At 38.9% G+C, this 11,804-nt stretch overlaps 1 protein-coding gene across 2 annotated transcripts; it reads right to left on the bottom strand.

The window, feature by feature from the left end:
* Window positions 1–3,967: 3,967 nt before the first annotated feature.
* Window positions 3,968–10,855, bottom strand: LOC144708953 (eukaryotic translation initiation factor-like). Of its 2 annotated transcripts, none has more exons than XM_078582412.1 (10): window positions 10,544–10,855; window positions 8,281–8,352; window positions 7,972–8,067; window positions 7,229–7,411; window positions 6,729–6,826; window positions 6,514–6,601; window positions 6,094–6,444; window positions 5,756–5,995; window positions 4,323–5,313; window positions 3,968–4,240 (listed from the first exon to the last, which is right to left on the bottom strand). In XM_078582412.1, exons 1-9 carry the CDS (start codon window positions 10,691–10,693, stop codon window positions 4,354–4,356), a joined length of 2,238 nt encoding a protein of 745 aa, XP_078438538.1. In that variant the 5' UTR covers window positions 10,694–10,855; the 3' UTR covers window positions 3,968–4,240; window positions 4,323–4,353. The 2 variants fall into 2 exon arrangements, with proteins under 2 accessions (XP_078438538.1, XP_078438537.1); XM_078582411.1 differs by having other exon boundaries at window positions 3,968–4,247; window positions 10,544–10,854.
* Between the last annotated feature and the right edge of the window lie 949 nt (window positions 10,856–11,804).

Genomic DNA, 11,804 nt, shown 5'->3' with positions numbered 1-11,804 from the left:
ATATCGGTTGGGCGAACCCTACTAGATTGATATATGGGCCTAGAGGGTCATGCGCATAAGATTAGGAAATTTAAAATGTATATTTATTATTGATGAGGTTTTTCATCAACTTTTCAAATAATTATACAGAAGGCGGAACTCATTTTAGGTGTCCATGCTAGCCTTATCTGCCCCCCCCCCCCTTTCTTCTTTCTCTCATTCTTCACTCATTCCATAAGTTCTTATTGATGGTGAGGAGAGGAGATCCAAAAGTTCTATAATTGTGTGGATACTTCTAAAGGTCAAGCACCAAAACGGCTTCAAGACTCACTCGCAATGTGCAAGTCCAGGGTGGAACAAGTTTCCCACAAGGTAATTTCATCATTTTATTTTGTTGTACAGATAAGTTTTTGAATTATTTTCAGCTTCCACTTCTTCAAAAAATAGCTTTACAAGCTTCCATTCATGGCCCATAACCCAACATTGGCCAGGTATTTCTCTCAAACATACAAAAAAATAGAAAACAATGATTTCACATAATCAACTTTGATATAGTCCAATATTTTTAAGTGACTTGAGTAGATTCTATTTCAATATGTGAGCCCCTGTTGAGGGTAAGGTCTAATACTGATTAGGGGAAAATGTGGAATTTTACTGACTGAATAGGTTCAAATACTATATAACTGCATTGGGACAAATGTAGGTGCAAAATCAAAAAATTTCTTGAGGAATAGTTGGATATCAAAATAAATCGAATGGACATTCTAAGAACCCCTAAAATAAACTCAAAATGAAAGAATATTATTCTAGGATATTACAGTTAAATCACCTAAATATGATCAAAACCATATGTTATTTTTTTCTTATGAACGGGTAGACTTGAAACACAATATTATTATTTTACTAAAATTATAAGTGAATTGTTAATCCTTTTTGAAATAATATAAAATTAATGAAGTTCATGTTAAACCTGATAAAAATATGTATCATCTCAAGATATTATCTAATAATAAATAAATCACTTTGTAGTGGATCACAATGGTGTTGGCCCTAGAACTTCAATTATTATGAAGAAGGTAGGCCTTGTTCAGTGCAAACAGCAGAATTAAATTCTAAATTTACAAATGAATAATCAACACATCAAGTGTGTTATTTAATGCATCCCTGATCAAAATCATACCAAGCAGACATGCTTTGAAAAAACAGGCATATTCTAACAAGTTAAGACAAACTAAATGCAGAAATCTATGAATTATTATATACTGGTGAAATAATAAGAGATATTTTTATTCAGAAACATGATATTGGAAGGACTCGTGTGTAATTTAGAATGGTTTTGTAATTTTTTTCAAGATTAATGAGATATTGAGTTAATTTTATATATCATATAATCGTTAATAAATAGAAAGTAAAATGCCATGCTGACATCAAATATTTTTGGCCTTTGATCAGTTATTTGAAAAGGGGGAAATTGGCTTCATCAAATACCCTTATTACAAGTCTATGGACTTTGAAAATGACGTTTTTTATTAGATTATTAGGTAGCTGAAAGCCATGAAAACTTTCAACCTTTTGGAAATTGTCTTCCTACGATGATATGAAAAATCCAAGTACGTATAATTATCCCACGAATAAACATCTTCATCTTTATTACTATCCTTAAATAGAGAAACTTTCTGAAAAAAGCCTTAATAATTGTGCCACATCGATTGAGGGGGTTCAGGTCTTAATATAAGAAAATAAAATCTTATGCAACCTTATTTTGAAAATTTATTATTATTATATTTTATTTGGTGTACAAATGGATCTAAAAATAAAAATGGATGCCACTCACCTTAAACTTCAGTGATCTTACATTCATTCATTTTTTGTGGAAGAAATTTGAAATTTTTACTTCACTTCTTATTTCATTTATTCATGTATTTTAGGAAAAACTAAATGGAATTAAAGAATTTAATTTACCCCCTGGGTAAATTAAATCCACTATTCAAAAAGTTTTGTATTCCTGAATTCCACTAGAATGCTAACTCGACAACATAAACAAAAATAAGAATATAAATTCAAAAAATTATTATTATTCATTTCACATCTTTGCCTACCTTTTAACTAAAATGAAGAAAATAATTTGCATTTTCAGTATTATGAAGTAATTCAAGATAAAAATGATATAATAGTAATGATATTAATTAATTGAGAAATAGTATACACAATAAGGTTATAACTTTTTATCTAAAATTATCCCACAATTTCCATTTTTTATCAAATTCAATTAACTCACCACATCAGTAGACTCTCATCCAACCTCAAATTTAATTCTGCAAAATTCTCCATTTTTTTTCTATCAATACATTTTCAAAACATTAACTTGATGTCACTAAATTGGACCTTCAATACATCATTAAAATCCGTATAAATTTCAATATATCTCAGAATTTATATATTCTTGATTCAATATTCGTTTGAACTATTTAAAATCCAAACCTACACCGCAGAGTTGTTCAATTGAAAGTTTCTTAAGACTAAATAAAGATACAAATAGTTAGTCTATTTATCAAAATCTTCAGTTTACGGATTCCATGTAAATAACTTACCGATGGTTCTTCACGTCCCTTAGTCAATCCCCAATTTGAAATTTTCATATGAAATATTTCAATAAATCAACTTCCCCCTAGAGGTTAAATTCTGATTTTTTTCACAATGGCCATTCATTAGGTGATTATGCTTTTGTTAGATTGTTGACTTTGAACTCATGCTGATATACAGGTACAACCAGGAGAAGAGAAACCTAGAAGTGTACTAATAGAAAAAATAAGTTTAGCAAATGCACGGTCACATTTGACCTTATTGTGGACGTTTCAAAAATAAGTTTAGCAAAGTCATTATTGGTCAGTGAAAAAGTGGAAATTAACAAAATCTGTACGGGGATCATGAAAATAAAAAATGAATATTAGAACCTGACAAAGAAGAAAACAAGGCAGGCATAGATAGTTGTATTATATGTTTTCAATCAGTAAGCTAGGGTGGGAGTTTGTTTTCAGACAATGTATATGAATCTCCTCCCCAGTTGAAAAGGTATTAGTGTCCAGCAAAATCATAACCAAAAAGTAAATAAAGTTGCCTCCATTTTCCTGAATTTACCTAAATAGTATGTTATTTTGATCATTTCAAATTCTTGATGCAACCCAAATTTTACTCACTTTCTCTTGATAGTATACTGAGTCGACATTGCACAACCTAGTTTGCTAATTAAGAGTAAAATGTATTTAATTTTCTTCAACCTGTACAGTAGGCAAAGACTAATAATAACCCTCACCCTATTGATACTCAACGTTTTATATGATCTCCCCTTATATTACTAGGCAAAGATGGTATGTCCTGAAAAACTAGTAAAAGCCCCAGTAACTGAGGAACTACAAAGAATTTCTTGCATTGAAAATAAAAGGCTAACACAGAGTTGCTTGAGTTGAAGGATTTCCCAATTGGCAGTTCTTAGCTTCCTGATGCTGTTATTCACATAAGTAGTTTACTAACTCTTGGCCCAGCCCAGGCCTTCCACATTAGGGTTTTTTACTGTCTCCCACCAGTCTTAACAAGACACACATACCGCTTTCACTAACCAAATGCCTAATTCATCTTCATGATGCTAAAAATTTTCGACCTTGCACATGCTCCATAACTTTGAAATGTTTCTTTAGACTTGCTAGTTCAGAAAATGTGATGAAGCTATCAAGAGTAAAATCAATTACCTCAAAGATGAACCCAACATAGTTGAAGTTCAGAGAGAAGTTTTAGCCGCTATTTGATCCCAAAAGAGAATGGTACTTCCCCTCAAAACATTTCTGAAGAATAAGATCCCCTTAAGTTTACACATTTTAATGATTTCTTATACCTTCTTTGCCAATCACAACTGGCCAACTATGTTTCATACCTAGTGGCAGAAAATATTTCATAGCAGTTAGGAAATAAGTTGGTGAGAAGAGAGAACGAGTTAGCAGATGAAAAATATATCAATTAATTGAAAAAAACACCATTCAACACAAGCCAAAATTTGTTTGCCAAGTGAGAGAAACAACAAACATGAAAAGGGAGAAGAGAGCTGAGGGGCAGGAAAAGTCTACGAATTCCAAGTTGCAAGGAAAAGAGAAAACGGGGAGAGCTACCTCGGGAGATTTACACCTCACAGCTTGTCCACCGTCAAATAGGAGCCAAGCCCCACGAGGAAGAACACGTTAAAGGACAACATAATAACTCCCCAAGACAGCTAAAAACTGAGAAAAAAAGCTCAAGTCACAGACGCCAAAATAATCAAAGGTAAGCAGAGGGAAAAGATCAGATATCCATACCGTAACCAAGCATAACAGGCAAGGCCAGGCTTCAAGAGTGAACTAGGGCCTCGCAGGCGGCAATCTCCGCCGGAGCCCCCTTCCCGCCGGCAGCCCTCTTCGCCGCATCAAGCACTGCGGTCCGGAGATCTGATTCTTCAATCTTCTGCAGCACCTCTTCCATCACCTTGAAGCTGAATGCCCCGGCCTCGATCAGCCCGCCAGCAATCTCTCCGAACGCGCCGGGCGCCTTCGGAAGATCTATACAGATATCATCCAACAATTCTGCAAAGCACAGAATTCCGCCGACAATGTCTGCCGGCGTGACCGCCTTCCGGCTAACAAGGTGACGAAGGAGCTTGGTCGCAGCCTCTGTCGCCAACGGGACCCTGTCGAGGGCGACATTAATGGTCTCCTTGACGAGCTCCGAGTGGTACTCAGGGCTCTTGAGCTCCTCCACGCACTGCAGAGCCTCGTCGAGGAGTCCCACGCTGAAGTACTCTTCCAATAGGGACACAGTCTTCTTCTGCAGCTGGGCGGAGCTAATCGACGAGGTCTTTGGCGGGGGAGCAGGCGTTTGTGGCGGCGTTACAGGTCTTGCGGGAGGTGCCGGCACAGCTCGTGGTGGCAGAGGGGTCGCGCCCTGGAGGAAGGCACTCGTCTTGCCGGAGATGACGCCGCCGCTCCCCTGGGGTAGGAGACGGGGGTTGATGGCAGCAGGCTTGGAGAGTTGCGCCGGAGGGAGCGCGGTGCCGCCACGGGGGAGGCCGCGGGAGCGAGGGGTCTCCCAGGCGTCAGGATCCGGAGATGGCATTCCAGGCATCTTACGGAGACCTGGCATGCCCGGCATCATTCCACCAGCACCGGGCCGGGCAATTGGGAACCCAGCAGAGGCGGCGGCAGCAGCAGCCGCGCCACCCCGCCCATTCTTGAGTGCAGCCATCGAGCCCGGGCGCAGACCCAGCGTCTTCTCTGCCTCTGAGTGGATCTCAGATATTGTTTTTGCCTTGATCTGCGCATGAGTCACGAATGATTCTCAATTAGATATCAAGAAGGTTTGAGAATGATATAGAGTTTGTCACCCTTGCCCACGGGCGAGTACGTATATGGATGAGAGGACGAGTATGGGAGAGCAATGACGAGTTTTCCTTGTGATCGTCCTTGCCCACAGCTAGAATGATGAGGACAAAATCGTCATCACTGTCGCCATCCAAGCCATAGAAAAATGACAAAGATGATGACCAGCTGAAGTAATCTACGTCATATGAAAGAGTAAAAAATAGAGAAAGTGACGAAAAAATGATGATGAGTCCTCATTGTTATCTATCAATAGAGGACTGTGCGCAGTGGTCATCATCCTCTCATCCTTGTTTGTGGTGATGGCAAACCTTAGATAAGAAACCCAGTAGAAATGGGAAAAGGGAGATGAACAGCGATGAGGAAAGGAGACTGACCTCTTCGCGGCGTGGAACCCAGTTGTTGGAACGGAGATCAAGGATGTCATGGATCATGAACCTGAGCCGTGGCGCCAGCTGAGTGTTTGACGCTAAATCCCTCAAAGAAGAATAGTAGAAGTCGTTGATCTTGCAAGCCTTTGGGTCCTCATCCAGCCGTTTACCAATCGTATTAAAGAACTGGCAGATGGCCTCAACATTCTCCTCTGCTGGGCAGGTGTTTGGTTCCCCTAATAGCTCCTAATCAACACAAAAGAGAGATTAACACCCCCACATGTACTTCTTCAACTTATTCTTAAGCTAAGAAAGTCAATGAGCAGAGAAGAGTGGGAAGCTACCAGCACGATGTGATGAACAATCTTCACAGGCACCATCTTCTGCTTGAGAAGCTCGCCAATGAGGCGAATGTTTCCAAGTGTTCTGAGCTTAAGGATTCTCTCCTTGTCTCTCCTGTCCATCTCCTGCTCTGCTGAGGTCAGTTTCCGGATTTCCTCTCGAAGGTTGCCAGCGCCCTCGAAGGCCTCCTGGCAGTTGTTCAGGAGTATCCCCTTGAAGGTAAGCTCCTTGCCGCCCAGTTCCTCGGAGGGAAACGATGGGAGCTTCTTGCTGAGGTCTGCACACAGCTCAGCATACATCGGACAGAAGGTCGGCTCCAGAACCGCCTTATCGAACAGGAGGGTAATCACATCCTGCAGGAGAATAGAGCCGGTTAATTTTATGTTAGTTAGAATGCGAAGCTGAATAATCACAAGAATGACCTTGAGAATATCTGCCGTGGTTATTCCAGCATCAATGAACTGGTCCTTGAGAACATCAAACTTCTCAGGAGTCAGCTTGTTCAGTATACTGCAGAAAAAGAGAAAAATAAAAATACATTTAATAATAATAATAAGAAAAAAGAAAATTTTGAAGCCCAAGGAACAACAGACAAGGAATTAAAAAAGCCAAATGAAATTTCTATGGCGTGCAGTACCCTTTCACAGTCTTGAGAACCCTTTCCTTGTCAGACATGTTGCCCCTCCTGGCAGACCAAGGAACTTCGGCTTTGATGAGGGCAGGGGCCGCTCCACCCTGTTCCATTCCATTGGAAGAAAAAGAGAAATTGTTACAGCTGCAATAAAGACCATATATACCCTTAGAGCAATATTTTGAGGGTACGACGAGACTATAATTGTTGTCATCCAACATATTAGTCACTGGTTTGCTCTCATCATGTAACACAAATAAAAAGGCATTTCAACAAACATGCAGATAACAATACATAATCTAAATATATACCGTGCAACGTTCAGAAAACTACAATCAGTATGCTCTAAACCATCCAAAACAGAAAGTAACACTATAAACTACGAAGACACGTTCATGAATAGACTATGAAAACAACGAGGTAAAAATAACAGCCAAATGCTGAGAGGAAACAATAACAACATAGTTTGGGTGAGATATCTAAAAAAACTAAAGTGGAGAAAGGACCTGTTGTTTTGAAGAAAATTGATCCTGCTTATTTATTTGACCTTCTTGCTGCCTCCAGCTAACTTCTTTGCTATCACGCGGACCTTCCCATGACTTATCTTCACCAGAGGATTGGGGGCCAGATCTGCCTCGCCAGTCACGGTTGTCAGGCTCGGTGTATCGATTTTGAGGTTGAACTTGGGCCTTAGAGATAGAGAGAGAGGCCAACATATGAACGATAGAGTTATTCAAATGAAGATTACAGAGACTGGGAAGTTAGTGGAGATTGGAAGTAACAGACAAACGAAGAAAATATTGATGAAAATGAAAAAACAGTTTAAAGAAATATGGGTTTACATATACTGAAAGAATAAAGAGAGTTATACAATGATATTGAAAACATAACCAGATTACTCAAGTCATCTAATTTGACACGCATGAAAAAAACCGCCACAGTCACGGTTGTCAGGCTCATCTGCTCAGAGTCTTTGACATTTGAAAAATCAATAGCATACAACGTGAATAACAAATGAACGACAGAGTTATTTAAACACGGGAAAAAGAGATTTGGAAAATGGTTCAAAATTAGAGGATACTGGAGCTGCAAGAATCCAAGAGACAAGAGGAGAACATACCGATGTGAGTGAAAGCACACAGTTGGAAGATATATGAAAAGAGCTTTAATTGAAAAGAGTTTTCAACAGTGATGTTTGAAAATTAACTCAGTTAGACTAATAATCGGAGAATATGGTACACAAAGCCACCTGTGCCTCGCCACGGCCCCATGTCTGCTCTTCGCCAAAAAATTCAATGTCAACTTCTGATTTGACTTTCAGGATATCTTCAGGGACATCGGAGACCTAAGCAAAAGAAACGATATCACAATTTGAATAGGAACCACAGGAACAGAGAAACTCAAAAGTAAGGGCCGACCAGCTGAATACCCAGAAAATAAAAACATAAAATTCATCACAAACTCAAAATAATTTTCAAAGAAACGCTGTGGATGATGAGGAAAAAATGGAAACCTTTTACAAGGCAAATAAAGAAGCTAAAAAAGCTAAACCAAATACCTCCCGCAGTTGTAAGAGCTGATCACGAGTGTACCGAACGCGCTCACGCCCATCAAAGCGTAAATCTCCAGTCTGAAATGTGTTAATACGAGGATTTTAAGTTAATGCACGAAGAAGATCCATAAAAGTAAGATCGATGCACACAATTCCCTTAAAATAAATAGTTTTGGAAGCCCAGGAATCAGTGAATGTAATGTGTTTTATGCATCAAAGAAGTATGCAAAATGAAGAAATCAACAATTTAATCAGATCATCAATACTTCCTGTCGCAAATGAGCGAATCTGAAAAGCATGAAGATTACATAACTTAAATGAAACAACTTCATATTGAAACAGTAGGCAACTAAATAGTTTTCTTCGGAGGGGAACACATGTAGATTTTTACGAAAGAAATGGCAAAACACTACACTACCAAAGAGAGGATGACAAGCAGGTATATCAAAAAAATTAAGGGTAAGGATCTCTGTCGACTAGAACCCACAAATAAAATAGAATAAGAGAATTAAACAAAAAAAATATGAAATTAGTATTTAAACAGCGGTTCGCAACACCCTGCTGCAACTCCATCTCCCTCAGAGATGCATGAAAAAGATAATTATCACGAGAAGAACAAATGTCAAAAACAAAGAGCACAATCCTAGGAGAATAAAAATGGGAGAAATCCCATGTTTGGGCATGAACAACATAGAACAACCAAAAAAACAACTCAATAGGCAGAAATAACAATCTAGATTGGCAAAATACCCAATACCCAGAAACAAAATCTCGATAGAAGAAAATACAATTCAGTGGGCACGAATGACATAAACAATCAAGAAAACAAGTCTATGCTCAGAAATAACATATAGATGGACAAAAACACAATATAAATGAAATGATAAATATAAATATCAGAATAAAAGAAATATTAGGCGACACTCCCAGGACTGACTGACCATAACACAGAAAAACTGAACCCCCCTCTAAGAAGAAAAAATAAAAATATACAATACCCAGAAACAAAATCTCGATTAAAAATAAACTAAAATTTCAAGATCCCAGTTTTCGACATGAATAACATAAACAACCAAGAAGACAACTCAGTGGGCAGGAACAACATCAAGATTGGCAAAAACACAATTTAAACGAAACTAAAAAAATAAATGTAAGAACTAGACGAAACTCCCAGGTCTGACCGACCACGACCCAGAAAAAAAAATCTTTACAGTAAAAGAAAAAGGAAAAAAACCCAATACCCAGAAGCAAAATCTTGATTAAAAATAAACTAAATTTTCAAAATCCCAGTTTCCGACATGAATAACATAAACAACCAAGAAGACAACTCAGTGGGCAAGAACAACATCAAGATTGACAAAACACAACTTAAAAAGAAACTAAAAAATAAATATAAGTTCTTCAAAAAAAAAATATATCAGAACTACGCGAAACTCCCAGGTCGGACACACAACGACCCAGAAAAAAAAGACCCTTTACAATAAAAGAAAAACGAAAAACACCCAAAACCCAGAAACAAAATCTCGATTGAACATTAAATAAAATTTCAAAATCCCAGTTTTCGACATGAATAACATAAACAACCAAGAAGACAACTCAGTGGGCAGGAACAACATCAAGATTGACAAAAACACAATTTAAATAAAACGAAAAATATAAATGTCAGAACTAGGCGGAACTCCCAGCCCTAACCGACCAAGACACAGCAAAAAAATCCCTTTGGAGTATAAGAAAAAGGAAAAACACCCAATACCCTGAAAAAAAATCTCGATTGAAAAAACTCAATGTGCAATAATAACATCCAGATTAATTTAAACGAAACGAAAAATATAAATGTCAGAACTAGGCGAAACTCCCAGGTCTGACACATAACGACCCAGAAAAAAAGACCCTTTACAATAAAAGAAAAAGGAAAACACCCAAAACCCAGAAACAAAATCTCGATCGAAAATAAACTAAAATTTCAAAATCCCAGTTTTGGACATCAATAACATAAACAACCAAGAGAAAAATCAATGGGCAGGAACGACATCAAGATTGACAAAAACACAATTTAAATAAAACGAAAAATATAAATGTCAGAACTAGGCGGAACTCCCAGCTCTAACCGACCAAGACCCAGAAAAAAAAAACCCCTTAGAGTATAAGAAAAAGGAAAAACACCCAACACCCAGAAACAAATTCTCGATTTAAAAAAGCCCAAATTGGACAAAAACAAGCACCAAGATGCTAGAACAACGAACAAAAACTACAAAAAAAAGAGGAATACCTTGGAGGAAACGCCGCCATGGGTCTTGGAATCGGAAGAAGCGGAAGAGACCAGCGACGAGGAGTCGAAACGGGGAGCAAAGAGTCTCGCTCTGCTTCCACCGCCGCCACCACGAGGCCGTAAGCTCAATACCGTCTGATCTGCCTGCATAACTCTGCTGATTCTCCCTTTTGAACGAGTCCGACGCCCAAATCAAGCCTCGCGGAGGGCTTCTTCTCTTCCGCCTCCGCCGCCCGCAGAGGAGAGAGATAGAGAGAGAACGATTAGAGAGAGATAGAGAGAGAAACAGCGATGTTGTAATGTATAGAAGAGGGGAAGAAAACCCTGTTTTATGGACTCGGCCAGGCCGAGTCGCGACTCGACTCGGCCGAGTCCAGATCCGAGTTATCTCCTCCGTCCGATCTCTGGCGAAGGGAAAATCTGACGGTGGAGAAACCCCCACGTCGACGCGAGCGCTACTAAAGGGTGAAACATCGTTCCTCAACTGCCCCCCGGTGTTGCCTTTATTTTCGGATATTGCCAGCTGGCGGTGCCACGTGGCGCGGTTTGAATGGTTCGTTCCGGTTTTCCTGCGGAGCGCGACGGATTGGAGATTCAGGATCCGGACCCGTCTCCGGCCCGTAATATATAAAGCCGGGATCCGATATCCTCAACGAGTCAGCGCAAAGTCAAACTCGGTCAACTTGGTCAACCCACCCTTCTAGCAAATTTGTTGCCTGGAAGCCCGCCTTTCTTTTTATTACCAGATAATATCATTCGTATAGACACGTGGCGAGTTTTATATGGTTAGTAGTGTTTTTTTCCCATAGAGCACAATGGAGTAGACATGGTTGTTATGTTATATTCTTTTGAAACGAAAAAAAAAATCACACAAAATAACAGCACAGGGCCTTGTTCTTTGTTTTGTTCTTTTGTTGAGTGAAAATTAGAACAGCTTTTTGCACAATTAGAACGATTAGAACAATTCGAACAAAATTTGCACAATTTGTAAAATTTGCACAAATTATAGTGACGGTAATGAATCAGTAGACAAGAAGAAGAAATGAAGACTAATTTCTTTTTAATTTTGAAAAAGAAATTAAAGATGATTCATATCTTACCATGATTATTGAACGAATTCGGTGCGATGATTCTTGAAAATGAAGAGAGGAAATCGCCAAGCCGTCGAGGGAGAGGAAATAACCAAGCAACTGAGGAAGAGAGCAAATTGCTGAGCTACCGAGGGAGAGAGGAAATCGTCAAGGAAATCGGGAAGAGAGGA

This window comes from Wolffia australiana, chromosome 10 (assembly GCF_029677425.1).
Source record: "Wolffia australiana isolate 7733 chromosome 10, ASM2967742v1".
Lineage (NCBI taxonomy): Eukaryota > Viridiplantae > Streptophyta > Magnoliopsida > Alismatales > Araceae > Wolffia > Wolffia australiana.
Note: the sequence above shows the minus strand (reverse complement) of the source record. Positions and strands in the feature narration are given on the sequence as shown.